Source organism: Orycteropus afer, unplaced genomic scaffold (genome assembly GCF_000298275.1).
Source record: "Orycteropus afer afer isolate SDZICR_OR568_19922 unplaced genomic scaffold, OryAfe1.0 scaffold00002, whole genome shotgun sequence".
Classification (NCBI taxonomy): domain Eukaryota; kingdom Metazoa; phylum Chordata; class Mammalia; order Tubulidentata; family Orycteropodidae; genus Orycteropus; species Orycteropus afer.
In genome coordinates, this window is record NW_006921589.1 from 3,404,235 (window position 1) to 3,417,711 (window position 13,477).

A 13,477-nucleotide genomic window follows, 5' to 3' on the forward strand; every position below is an offset into this window, starting at 1 on the left:
ACCACAGAGTTGAATGCTTTTGCATAGTCAATAAAACACAAGTGAACATCTTTCCTATATTCTTTGCTTTCAACCAAGATCCATCTGACATCAGCAATGATATCTTTCATTCCATGTCCTCTTCTGAATCCAACTTGCCTTTCTGTGGTTCCCTGCCCATATACTGCTGCAACCAGTTTTGAATTATCTTTAGCAAAATTTTACTTGTGTATGTTATTAATGATATTGTTTGATAATTTCCAGATTCTGTTGGCTCACCTTTCTTTGGAATGGGTACAAATATGGATCTCTTCCTGTCTTTTGGCCAAGTAACTGTCTTCCAATTTACTTGGCATAGAGGAGGGAGTACCTCCAGCATATCATCTGTTTACTGAAACATCTCAAAGGGTATTCTATCAATTCCTGGAGCCTTGTTATTGGCCAATAGCTTTAGTGCGGCATTGACTCCTTCCTGGTCAGATAGCAACTGGTGAAACCCCTGACACTATGACATCTAGTCACTCTTCAGAGCTGGGATTGACCTCACTTCCTTTACTTAACTCATAGCCAAACAATTGACAGGACTAGAAGCCTAACAACTACACAAGGGAAATACTCTTCCTAGAACTATCAACCATGGAGGATGAAAAGGGCAGCATTTTCACAGGGAGAAGGGTAGGGAAGCAGGAATGCATAATCAAGGTCACAGGAGGAGCAATCCCAGGGAGAAAGGTGGAGGAGAGTTGTTACCCTGTGGGAAATGTAATCAGTGTCGTAAAACAAAATGTGTAGGAACTGTTAAATGCAAAATGAATCTATGCTTTAAAATTCCACCCAAATCACCATAAAAAAGTTAAAAAAAGAAAAAGAAAAAGAAAGAAAGAAATGGTGTTTGAGATCAGAAGTCTTTGGGTGTTTCTGTTCTCAGCCTGACCTTCTTACTCCCAGGACATGTTGCTAAGAGTTAGGGGCATATCCTTTCTCAGAATGACTCCAGCTTTCAGAAGATTCTGAATCCAACCCTGGTCTTAGGTTTCTGAAGTAATCACTAATCCAGGAACCACTAATTCACTGAATCACCTATATTTACAATATTTAGTCTCCCTTTCTTGGAAAGATGGTTTTCTGCCAAGACATTAATGTTTAATTTATTAAATATTTCCTCTGCTAGTCACTACACATGAGTTCTTGTGATGTAGTGGGTAAGGCATTTGGTTGCTAATCAGAAGCTCGGCAGTTCAAACCCACCAACCGCTCAATAGGAGGAAGGTGACACAATTTATTTCTGTGAAGATTTTCATAAAGATTTGGAAACTCAATGGGGATGGGTTGGTTTACTGGAGTCACATCACATATATAATTAGTTAAATTTCTGTTATGCATTGAATTGTGCCCTCCTCCCCTTCCCTCCCCCCCCCAAAAAAAACACTTGTGGTACAGTACTAAACCCTGAATCTTCTGAATGTGACATTGATTAGAAATGAGCTCTGAGATGTTATCACTTAATTTATAGGATGTCATATCAGAAAGGGGGAGTCATAATCCAAGATGAGTGCTGTCCTATCGATGTGGAGATGAGACCCAAAGAGACAGAGGGAAAGGGGCCATGCAATGATAGCGTTCCAATGCAGATGCAAGCCAAAAATCCTTACTGCTACCAGAAGATAAGAGATATAAGAACGTATCTCCTCTAGAACCTTCAGAGAAAATATGGACCTAGTGACACCTTGATTGAGGACTTCTAGCCCACAGAACTGTGAGATACTCAGTTTCTGTTGTTTTAAAACGCTTCCCTGCTTGTGGTGCTTTGTAGTGGTAAAATTAGTTGACTACTAGAATGCCCAAAGAATAGATGCCTTAGCCTCAAGGACCTTGTCATTAGTAATATCTATGTCTTGTGGTACCCTGTTAGGATTCACAGAGATTGTAAGAGCCAGAACCTGGGGTGGGGTGCTGGGGGGAAACATGGAGATCTGTCTTGACCCAAAGCAGTCTTCCTTCTCCAGAGAATAAAGAAAACTCAATGGGAACCAGAAAGAGTCAGTGTTCTACAGGAGGATATGATAGTGTAGCAGGAATGTACCCATATGACACCAAATGAGGTAGAAAAAAATATTTACAATAAGAATAGAAATAAAATACTGAATGAAGGGGGAAGTAGTTAAAGAAAAGATAGGTGGCATTTGCTTGGAACAATCATGAGATATTTCATGGGGAGGTAGCATTTGAAATGCACTTACACACTGGAGTAACATGAAGGGAGATTGTCAGGTGAGTATCAGGACAGCAAGTTGTAGAATTCGGCTAGAATATAAGTTATGGACATTGGAAGAATGGGACATTCTATAATGTCAGGCTGAAAGTACATTTTAGTAGCTCACTGTAGAGAAGAAGAAGACTTTTAAAAAGGGTTTTTCAGCAAGGGAAACAATGCGATCAGATCTGTGCATTAGAAAGATTAATCTAGAACTATGCGCAGGAAGGAGCTCTGGTGGTGTAGTGCCTAAGGCACTTGACTGCTAGACAGAAGTCTTGCGGTTCAAACCCACCAGCCACTCCTCAGAAGAAAGATGGGGGTGGTCTACTTCCGTAGTGATACTGCCTCAGAAACCCAAGGAGGGGTCACTATGAGTCGGGGCCTACTCCACGGCACATAACAACAACATGCACAGGAAGGAGTGGAGTCTGGATGATGGGTCAGGAGGCCAATCAAGGATCTGAATGAGAATAGGGGAGGGATGGCAGTGAAGGAGGGCATAGCCACACTTGTCTTTACCACTCTTTCCCCAGCACATATCACAGTTCCTGGTTCTAACTAGTTGCTCAGATTGGAAGAATGAAAGCAAGGGAGGAAGAAAGTTCACAGGTTTTCTTTTTCAAGACCTGTTTTGTTCCATCACTCACTGAATCAAAAGAGATTAAAAAATGTTATCATCTCTTTATTCAAATTTTCTTTAAAATTTCCAGATCTGATTTTTTCAAATCATTAAAATGAACCATGCTTTACTCTTCACTTCAAACAAGAGATTATTAAATTATTTTCTTTCTATTTGTGTAGAATTGTTACAATGAAATAGGTGACATTTGGAGTACTCATGTGATGGTACAGATTTCTAAATTTTTGAAATAAAAGACTGTGATGGTATAGCTGTATCTTGTCTATAATGAATCCATTATTCTACTATTTTGAAAGAGCTTTTATGTATAGTTAGAAAACAAGAAGAAGGAGGGGAAGTTTTGGATATGCAGGTAATTTGGTAGCTGGCATGCTTCATTATTTTGCTTAATACTTATACCAGAGGCATGTATGTATTATTTCCTTTTTCCAGAAACACCCACATCATTTGTATCTTTCTCTAAATGTAATTTATGACACCTAGACAAATAGGTGTCAAGAAAACTTGAAGTTTTCTTTCTTTCTTAATATTTCACTCTTTTCCTTCTCCATTTTCTTACCCTAGTAGAGGTCCTACTCCCAATACGGCTCACAAAACGCATCAAATTCTGCATGAAATAGACTTTTTCCATATTTGAATTACTTGCAAGAGGATTGCATAACCTGTGAGAAAGAAAACAGGAAAATATAAGTGAAGTTCCATTTCACTTGAACTGCAAAATTCAACTTATTAAAAAATGAATGGACACTAGATTTCTTCAGAATGTTTAAACTGTGAAAGGAAAAATAACTTACAGTCTCTAAAGTTTTCAAAATATACCTGTGAATAATTCAATCCAGCATAGGTGTAACACTACTGCTATTAAAATTCTTTCATTAAATCAAAACTTGGACCACAAAAAATTCTCAGTAAATTTTATATTTAGGAGACCATAGCTCTGAAACATTCGTGGGTTATAAACTTGAACTCTGATAAGAAAAATCATCTTATTCATTGGAAAATGCATCTAAGCAAACTCTCATAAAAGTTTATGTAGTTTCGGGTATAGGGACGGATAGATGGGTGAACAAGCTAAGCAATTAGGTATGTCTAAATGGAGAATGTATCCAAGATCATATATAGGGTTGGCAGACAATGGGCCTATAAGTTCATGTGAATGATCAGAATTCCCAGGTGTATAGTAGAGCTGACAAGGGGCAAGGTTATGGTCATTGCTTGGTCACAGCCAGCTACCCAGAGGGACCGAGTAGTTGATCCTGCGGGCTTGGGACCATAGTCGCAGGGGACATCAAGTTCAATTGGCATAACATACTATACAAAACATTGTTCCACCTACTACTTTGGCGAGTAGCGACTGGGACCCTAAAAGCTAGGAAGCTGCCATCTAGATGCAACAACGGGTCTCTCCTCGTCAAGAAGAAAGAAGAAAACCAAAATTAATGGAAACAATCAGTCCTAGCGACTGGTACACCATCCCATCTGCAACCTATACAACTATGAGACCAGAAGAACTAGATGGTGCCCAGCTACCACTGCCATCCACTTGGAAGGGATGTAGGAGATCCTGCATAAAGAGGGAGAACAATGTGGTACAAAACTCAAAATCATTTGGAGGCAAAAAAAAAAAAGGAAGGTGGGGACCAGGTTTGCTGGTCCAATAGAGCCTGGTGTAACCACTGAGACTATGGCCCCTAGCTGCCTTTCAGGTCTGGAATTGAACCCACAACTGTGGTTTCCAGCCAAACAAAGTACAGGCATGTGAGTTAAACATTTACCTCAAGTAGACACACGCCCTGGAGAGAACAATCATGGGAGAAGGAAGGGCTGCTTATGCACAGGGAGATAGCTCAGGGTGCAGAAGAGTATGAAGGGGTGGACACTGGGAGGAGGTAACTATGGGGAGGAAGTGGGAGGGGAGCTGCTGCATTGTAAATTTTGGTGAATGACATGAGACAAAGTATATGTGAACTGCTGTATGAAAAGTGAATTTACTCTGTAAATCTTCACCCAAATCCTAAAAAAAAAAAAAAAAAAGTTTATGTAGTTTCAGGAATTGAGGAACATGGTTAAAGAATTTTTCAATAACTTGATTTCCTTGAATAAGGCTAAAATTTAGTGGAAAAACAACAATGTCTTAGTGTGGAATTTAGAATACTTAAGAAAATTATGAGGGAATTGGAAAGAAAATAGGACAAATTAATGACAAAATGAAAGTCACAATAAAGAGTAGCTTTAGTAAAATAGCAAAATATCTTTGGATGTGACATTAGACAGAAAAGTTGAATGATCCTTCGGCAATACTCCATGTGGTGGGGTAGACAGAGGTTGTGGAAAGCTGCTCTTTTTGAATAAATACAGGAGTGGGAATAAGCTGACTTGACTATGCACACACCCAAAATGTGAAGTAAAATTACAGGAAGAAACTTGGAGAGTTTACCAAGAGACCACAAGGAGTTAGCAGGCAATTGTGATAAACTCAGGAAAACAAATCCAGAAATGAGATGGAAATTTCAGGGCAAGGAAAGCCATATACTTAGTTTTTTAGTTATGTAAGGGACGAGAAACAACTACAGGGAAGTAGGCCTTCCCTATTTCCTAATAATAAATGAGTGGAAAAATTCCTTAAAAACCTTATAGCTGAATGACGATCTAGATGACAAAGTTCCTAGCAGTCAACTTTTAAAATAATGATAATGATAACAGTAATAATCATAATATTACCAATATGTTATTCTAATGCATTTGTTCAATGGCCCAAGCATCAACATTGTTTTTCTTTATTAATTCCTCCAATATTAATTGTATGAGCATTGTAGTGGACATCTTGAAGTATTGAATCTATGTAAAGCAGTCAATAAATGGTACCTATTAATATTGTGATTGTTGTCAGATATTTCTTGCTGCCCAGCATCTATTGCCTGTGTTCTAGTAAGATAAACTCTCTCCTCTCCTTGCATATCACAATCATTGTACTCTCAAACCTTGTAGATCAAGAGGAGCTAATCTCTAGTCTTTGTTTCTGGAAGGTCTCCTGACTCTGACTAAGCCAGTGAGGACACCACAACCCTAAGCTGTCAAGGTAGTGAACTCATGAGTGAGCCCATGACCAAAGCTGAAAAAGGAAAACAGTGGTTTGGACATTTAACGAAACAATCTCTTTTTAAGACTAGACATAGCCGAGATCAGATGAGTCTGGAGCAATGAGTACCATCTTGGCTACCACCTGAGCTGAACATGTCTAAAAGTAAAAGCAACAAATTGAGAAATCACCCTAAGAATATAACTTAAGTCCAGGGGCTCAACTATGATGAAACCACATGTCTCTATCTCTGGATGTTAGTTACATGGGTCACTAATTCCTTTCTTTCACATATGATGCGGTGAGATGTATTTCTGTTGATTTCAACCCACAGTCCTGGCAATGTGCATGGTATTTGCTGGAGAGAGATGGGTCTCTAAGACAGGTGAAGTCCTTGTACTCATAGAGCACAGAGTCGACTGAAGGATTGTTATTTATAGTCCATTGCAAGTGAGCTGAGAGTTGTAAGTGGAAGTGCAGCTTCTTTATGACAAAGTTTAACAACAGGTACATTTCTCCTGGCCTAATGTTCTTCACAGAAGTGTCCATGGGAGAAGATCCTCTCTGCCCAAACATACTGACCACCCTGACATGAAGGATACTAATAAAGGGCTTTTGAAAAATTGATTTTAGTGATATTGGCTTATTCTTTGGATGACCCTTAAGGATGATAAAATTTGTCCTTTGCATGAGTTTTGAAAATAATGAAAAATCACTCCCTGGGTTATAAATATCATGTTACCCATACTTTTAAAATAATTTAAATGAAATTCACTTACTGGCAAGGCTGTAAGTCAGGCGAATAAAGTGAGTACTCAACCTGTAGAACTAACTCCACTTTATACCTCTGAAGACCAAACCAAAGTTCTATAATCGTTTAAGGAATCCAGAGTTGGGTCTATTTATCTGGTTCACTGCCCTTGCTGTTTTTCACAGGTTCCATTGAGTGACCCTATACTTAGACACACAAATGATCTTGCCCATTTTCATAATGAACGTGTTTTCTTCATGTCAAATTAATTAACCAATAGTGGTTGATCCTATTTGTGGCCTATAGAAAATAGTCACTATCTTTGGTTTCTGCTAAGTTTCTGATCTGACTGGAAAGAATAGCAAAGCCTGTAAATAAGTTTGCTCACAGGGGGCTTTAAACAGCAAGGTCCAGCAGAATGAGAGAAGAGGGAGATGTTTAGAGTTGGACAAGGCACGAGTGCTAGGCAGGTGGTCCTTGTAGAGCCTAACACAGGTCCTTGGTGAGAGAGTGTGTCCAAACCCCACATAGATCACTTCCTTGCAGAATGATACTTTGGCTAGCTTCACGCTCTGGTGGTGTAGTGCCTAAGGCATTTGACTGCTAACCAGAAGGCTGGCAGTTCAAACCCACCAACCACTCCTCAGAAGGAAGGTTGAGCAATCTACTTCCATAGTGATACCGCCTCGGAAACCCAAGGAGGGGTCGCTATGAGTTGGGTCCGACTCAACAGCAGCGTGTTTGTTTTTTTTTTTTTGTTTGTTTGTTTGTTTGTTTACCTCACTTCTCAAGAGGCATCATTCATTTAGTGGTAGACTTCTAGCCTTCCATGCACGAGATCCACTTTCATTTCCTGGCAGATGAACCTCCTGTGCGGTCAGTGTAGGCTCACTTGTTGCTATGATACCTCTCAGGTTTCAACTGGGCTACTAGATTACGACAGATCGGTAGAAAGATCTGGTGATCTACTTTTCAAAAATCAACTTATGGATCTTAAGAGTACAACCAGCAAATGTTCAGGGGTCTGGCTCAACAACAGTTTTGCATTCCATTGTGCAGGGGGTTGCCAGGATTTAGGAACCTACTAATGGCAGCTAACTACAACAACCACGTCAATTCTCTGTGTCTTTGGTTTATAACGAGATGAGAACACTAGCTCCCTCACATGGTTATGGTGAGGATGGTTTATTAGCATAGTGCTGGGCACATAGTCATCAGCTATGGCATTTGGTTGATAACCAGAAGATTACTGGTTCAATCCCACCAGCTCCTCCACAGGAAAAAAGATGAGGCAAACTGCTTCCATAAAAATTTACAGCCTTGGAAGCCCAATGGGGTCGCTGTGACTTCTGGCAGTCGGTTTGGTTTGGGTTGATAACTTTAATCAGTAAATAGGGCTTGATTAGGGTTTTAACAGATGGATAGGTTTTTGTAGATTGAAAGGAGAGGTGTTTCCTGAATGGGAAGCAACATGTGAATACATGAAGAAGTAGAAATGAGATACAGGGTCGGGGTAGCCTGTACTGAAAATTTCAAGCTTTATATCAACTCCCACTAAGAGTATACTCAATATAAAATATTGAATACGTTTTGGATTTAACCAGAGGAGGAATACAGAGACTCAATACTGTTCCCTTGTAGTTCCTGAATCAGTAGGTCTAGGGAAAGATACACAGCCAAGAATCCTCCTTAGAAGTGGGGATTAGGAAACTTAGTCCACTTATTTAGGACACGTCTTCAGGGGGCATGTGTAAAAGAGGACATCATACTTGGTTAAGTTAATGTCAGTGATAAAAGGGAATGCCTTCAAAGAGATGGATTGACACAATGTCTGTGACAATGGACTCAAACATATGACTGATTATGAGGATGACACAAGACCCTCCAATATATTATTGTTCTACGTAGGGTCATTACATGTTGCCATTGATTCATTGGCCCCCAACAGCAACAACAAGGAGAAATCCAGGAATCTGTATGCTTGAAAACACCACATGTCTTTGGGTCTTGTGGGGTACACTGAGACTACCATTCTTGCACTCCAGCTATTTTTTGAGTCTACGAAAATATTTTAATATAATTGTTGGGTCCTAACTTTTCTTTCCAAGTTTACATAACTGAAAAAAGAACTTGCACCACTACCATTGAAATCTCTAGTCCGGCTTAAACAAAAATTCATTTTTCAACATGGGGAAAAAGTCTACACATAACAATACTTTTACTCACTTTCTGAAATGCTCCAATATGTCACTATGCTTTTGTTCAAACCCTGTTGAATTCCACACCATTCTTTGATTCATGGAAATTACAAGGCATGATACCCTGTGTTTTTGGTTGTCCCTCTTCCACAGGGGAAGGGTTTTAGGGTACCCCTTCACTGTCCAAGGACTTCAAATTGGCATCAATTCTGTCCTGCCTTCTGATCTGCATTCCCAGCAGATTTTAGAGCATCTATTCAGGTCTAGTAAGAACAACCACATTCAGATCTCATTCACCTCTCTTACATGATCTAGAAATTGCTAACATAAACACTATCCAAATGGAATTGTACTTTCAAAAACCCCCTTTCTTACCAAGTAAGTAGCCATAATGTAAGGAAATGGTGTTTATAGTATACATTTAATTCAATATCAGACTGTGTATTTAGGCAAAAACCTTTACACACAAACCAATCCACTTACTTGAATTGATTTTGAAGAGTACTAAAGAATTCTGGATGTTGCAACAATGTCACAATGAATTGTAAAGCCTCTGAAACTGCTCTTGCACACTCCATGTTGTGAGTGACCAGATTTTTGTAAACCACTTCAAAGTATTCTAAAAATATTTTTAAAAAAAGAAAAGAAAATCAGTACATTTAGTGGATCAGATAAGATTCTATAAAGTGTACAGAAAATTGAACAAAATGATGACTGAATATTTCCTAACTGATTAAAACTTCAAATATTACAGGTTATTAACCAGAATGTATATCTTTTTTTTTTTTTTTTCAAGAAAAACAGAATTGAGTCAAAATTTTACACTTTACTCCTTTTAATAGGAATAGGCATGCATTCAGAGACTCAAACTGTCAATCAAGGGAATATCTCTACCTGGATAAAGCCTAACACACTTAATTATAAATGGTTTATCATTAAGTCAGCTAGTAGGCAGGAAAATTGAAAAGTAACTTCAAATAGTAGATATTTATCATTCAAATATAAGAGCTTTTCCTTTGCATCTTTGGAAATATTTAAATCATGAATTCTTTCACTATCAAATTTAGAGTTAAGACTTAAATCATCGCTGCACATTCAGAAATCATATGATGTTGTCAGAGGGCCTAGAATTGTTTCCAATTTATAGTGATGCCATGTACAGTGGAACAAAACACTGCCAGGTGCTGTGCCATCTTCACAATCATTTTGTTTGAGCCACAGGAGCTCCTGTATCAGTTCATATTGCTGAGGGTCTTCAAGTCATCTTTGCTTTCAGCAAGCAATGGTGTGCCATCTGCACATCATAGGTTGTTAATGAGACTTCCTCCAATCATGACGCCACATTTTTCTTCATATATCCCAGCCTCTCAAATTATTTGCTCACTATACACATTGAATAAATATGAAAAAAGGATGTAACCCTGACAGAAACTTTTCTTGATTTTAAACCATGCAGTATCCCCTTGTTCTGTTCAAACAACTGTCTCTTGGTCTATGTCCAGGTTCCACATGAGCAGAATTAAGTGTTCTGGAATTCCCATTCTTTGCAACATTATCCGTAATTTATTATGATCCACAATAAACACATCTTTCTGGTACTCTTGGCTTTCAGCCAAGATCCATCTGACATTAGCGGTGATATTCCTCATATTACGTCCTCTTTTGAATCTGGCTTGAATTGCTGGCCCTTCCAAGTCGTTATACTGCTGCAACTCTTTTTGAATTTTCTTCAGCAAAATTTTGCTTGCATGTGATATTAACAATGTTGTTCAAAAAAATTCTACATGCTGTTGGATCGTCTTTGCAATTGGCACAAATATAGATCTCCTCCATTTGGTTGCCTAATCATATGTGCAAAGATGGATCACAACTACCCACTATGGGTAGCATAGGAATCGGTCATAGTACCTTATCATATGGGGGTAGGGGGGGAAATAGATTGAAGTCACGTTGGGTGACCCAGACTTATTGGCCAATGCTTGTTGACTGACTTGTACATACTTGCTGACACTTCTAGATTTACTGCCTTGGAAACCCAAAGGGGGTCACTATGAGTCAGAATCGACTCAATGGAAGGGGGTCGGTTTTCTTGGCTTTATATATATATTTTTATATATATACACTCAGTTCCAACTCAAGTTGATCTCACATATGTGTGTCAAAGTTGAGGTGCACTCTATAGCATTCGCAATGATTTTTTTTTTTTTTTTTTTACTGAACCTACATCCTTTTGGTTATCAGATGAAAACAGTAACAATTTGTTCTACCCAAGGACTCACCCATATAGATTGACTCACCATTAAAATTAACTTTTGCCTTGATGATCGCAGTGCTGCCCACTGCTGCAGCAAACAGGGAGGGTTGTGTTAATCTCGACCACACTGCAAGAGAGCCACCATAATACCTGCCAAATGCAACCCACTTATTTTTGGTGAGCCCCAATTTCTTTGCTATTTCAGTTCGGAAGTGGACAATGTCAGCCACGGCTTGTTTGCTGCTGAGGAAGCGGAGACTGGCAGTACTCAGATCTCTATAATGAACACATACACACAAGCTGTGACAACAATGACAGCAGAAAATACGCAGCTCAACATCAGCTTGACTATGAAATAACAATGTATATTTTGAAAATATGTTGAGTTTTTTTACCATGTTCCAAATTGAAATTTTAATTAGCATAATCAGAATGACCCACACCTAACAAACCACTGCCATCAAGTCAATTCCAACTAGAAGTGACCTCCATTAGTTTTCTGAGGCGATAAATCTTTATGGAAGTAGATTGCCACGTCTTCCTTCAGTGACAAGGCTGGTGGGTTTGAAATGCCAACCTTCTGGTTAGCAGTCAAATGCCTTAGGCACTGGGCCACCAGAGCTCCTTAGTCAGAGTGACAGTGACACATAAATGCATGAACTAGCAATAATTGCTAGCCCTTGTGCCATCTTAATTATGTCATTTCATCTTGTCACCATTGCAAAGGAACGTCAAATACTGGTCACTATCAACAGGGTGTCTTTTTTCCACACAGGGAACAGAAACACAATTATCAAATTATTACCTTGATTCAGAGAGGAGCCCATTTTTGAAAGGGGTAATGTGATTTAATTATTTCCAGGGCATTAAGAAATTAATTGCCTTGATGCTATTTTCACCCCTGTTGGTTTGCCACTATATCTAGAGAAAGCCTTATTTGAATCTGTTTCTCAGTAATAGGAAAGCTAATAAAATATATTATTTAATTTTCAATAGGATTTCTTTCACCATAAAATTTCCTAGAAACCTAGGATATTTTTCATCTTTATTATTAAAAGAATAAAAAGTGTCCCTCTCCCTGTGAGATGATATAACTAATTGATTAGGTATTTAAATGTGGAATAAATGCATAGAATATTCACACACAAAAATGCAAATGGTCAGCAAATACATGAATGCATTTAGTTTTTTCCATCATCAATGTAACACAAATATGAGTGTTTTTTTCCTCTCCTATCAAATGGGCAACATTTGTTTTAGCATTCATTGCTGGCATGGATATGACAAGGCAGGCTCTCTTCAGCTCCACTTGTGGAAGTATTGAGTGGTAGAAGCTTTCTGGCAGAAATTTGTTCTCATATAATAAGGGCTTTGAGAGGTAAAACAACTCTGTTGGTTTAGTAATTCTACTAATTCTGCTACAGCAGAACCCGCTAATTATCTTCTACTATGCATTCTTCCTTTCACCTTCAGGTAATTAAAGCCTTGTATTTTAGCTGGGCAAATAGCTACTCATAATAAATGTTACATATCTGGTCACCCTTCCAACCACATGTAGAATGACTAAGTTCAAATCAATGAGATGTAACTGGAAAACTTTAGTTTAGATTTACTGAAATACCCAATAATAAAATACCTCCCTTTTTAATAGCAGAGCCCAAAGCAAATTCTCATATTCTTAGACTTTACCCCATATTACTCAAAGTCCAAATTCTATTGCAAGTTTTTTCCAACATTCTTTTTCTGGGATGCACCTTAGAAAATTAATTTGGATAACAATCACATGATTTGCTGCAGTTATTTCCTAAAATACAAGTTATTTGATTTTCAATATCAATTTTCTTCCTTAGAGGCATTAATAAAGAAAGCACAGACTGAACACTATTTATAGGCTATCAGGAGCTCTGGTAGGGTAATGCATAAGACACTTGACTGTTAACCAGAAGGCTGTCGGTTCATACCCACCAGCCACTCCTCAGAAGGAAGGTTGGACAATCTACTTCTGTAGTGATACCACCTTGGAAACCCAAGGAGAGGTCACTATGAGTCAGGTCTGACCTGACGACACATAACAACATCATAACAACATTAACACAGAGACAGAAATCAAAGTTTCTAATGAAGAAATGCAAAACTGACGGAATTACTAGAATGTCACCTCAATACACAAGTTGACTCATAATAAAGGTATCAGTTCACTGGCACTATTCACATTCACAGGGAAGGTGAATGGGAATTTACCCAGGGACATATAGATAGATTCAATGGAGGATATTCCTACACATAAGTATATGTATGTGTGTGTGTGTGTGTGTATAT

The 13,477-nt window shown here is 38.5% G+C and overlaps 1 protein-coding gene across 1 annotated transcript in view; it reads right to left on the reverse strand.

Annotated features, from left to right (window-relative positions):
* The window catches only part of LOC103192550 (thymus-specific serine protease-like), a 52,399-nt gene that overhangs the window by 29,352 nt on the left and 9,570 nt on the right, over nt 1-13,477 (reverse strand). Inside the window, exons 4-6 of the mRNA XM_007935548.1 lie at nt 11,202-11,434; nt 9,388-9,523; nt 3,436-3,538 (exon numbers count right to left, since the gene is read on the reverse strand). Of these exons, the coding sequence (XP_007933739.1) occupies nt 3,436-3,538; nt 9,388-9,523; nt 11,202-11,434 (472 nt within the window). The remainder of the gene's footprint in view (nt 1-3,435; nt 3,539-9,387; nt 9,524-11,201; nt 11,435-13,477) is intronic.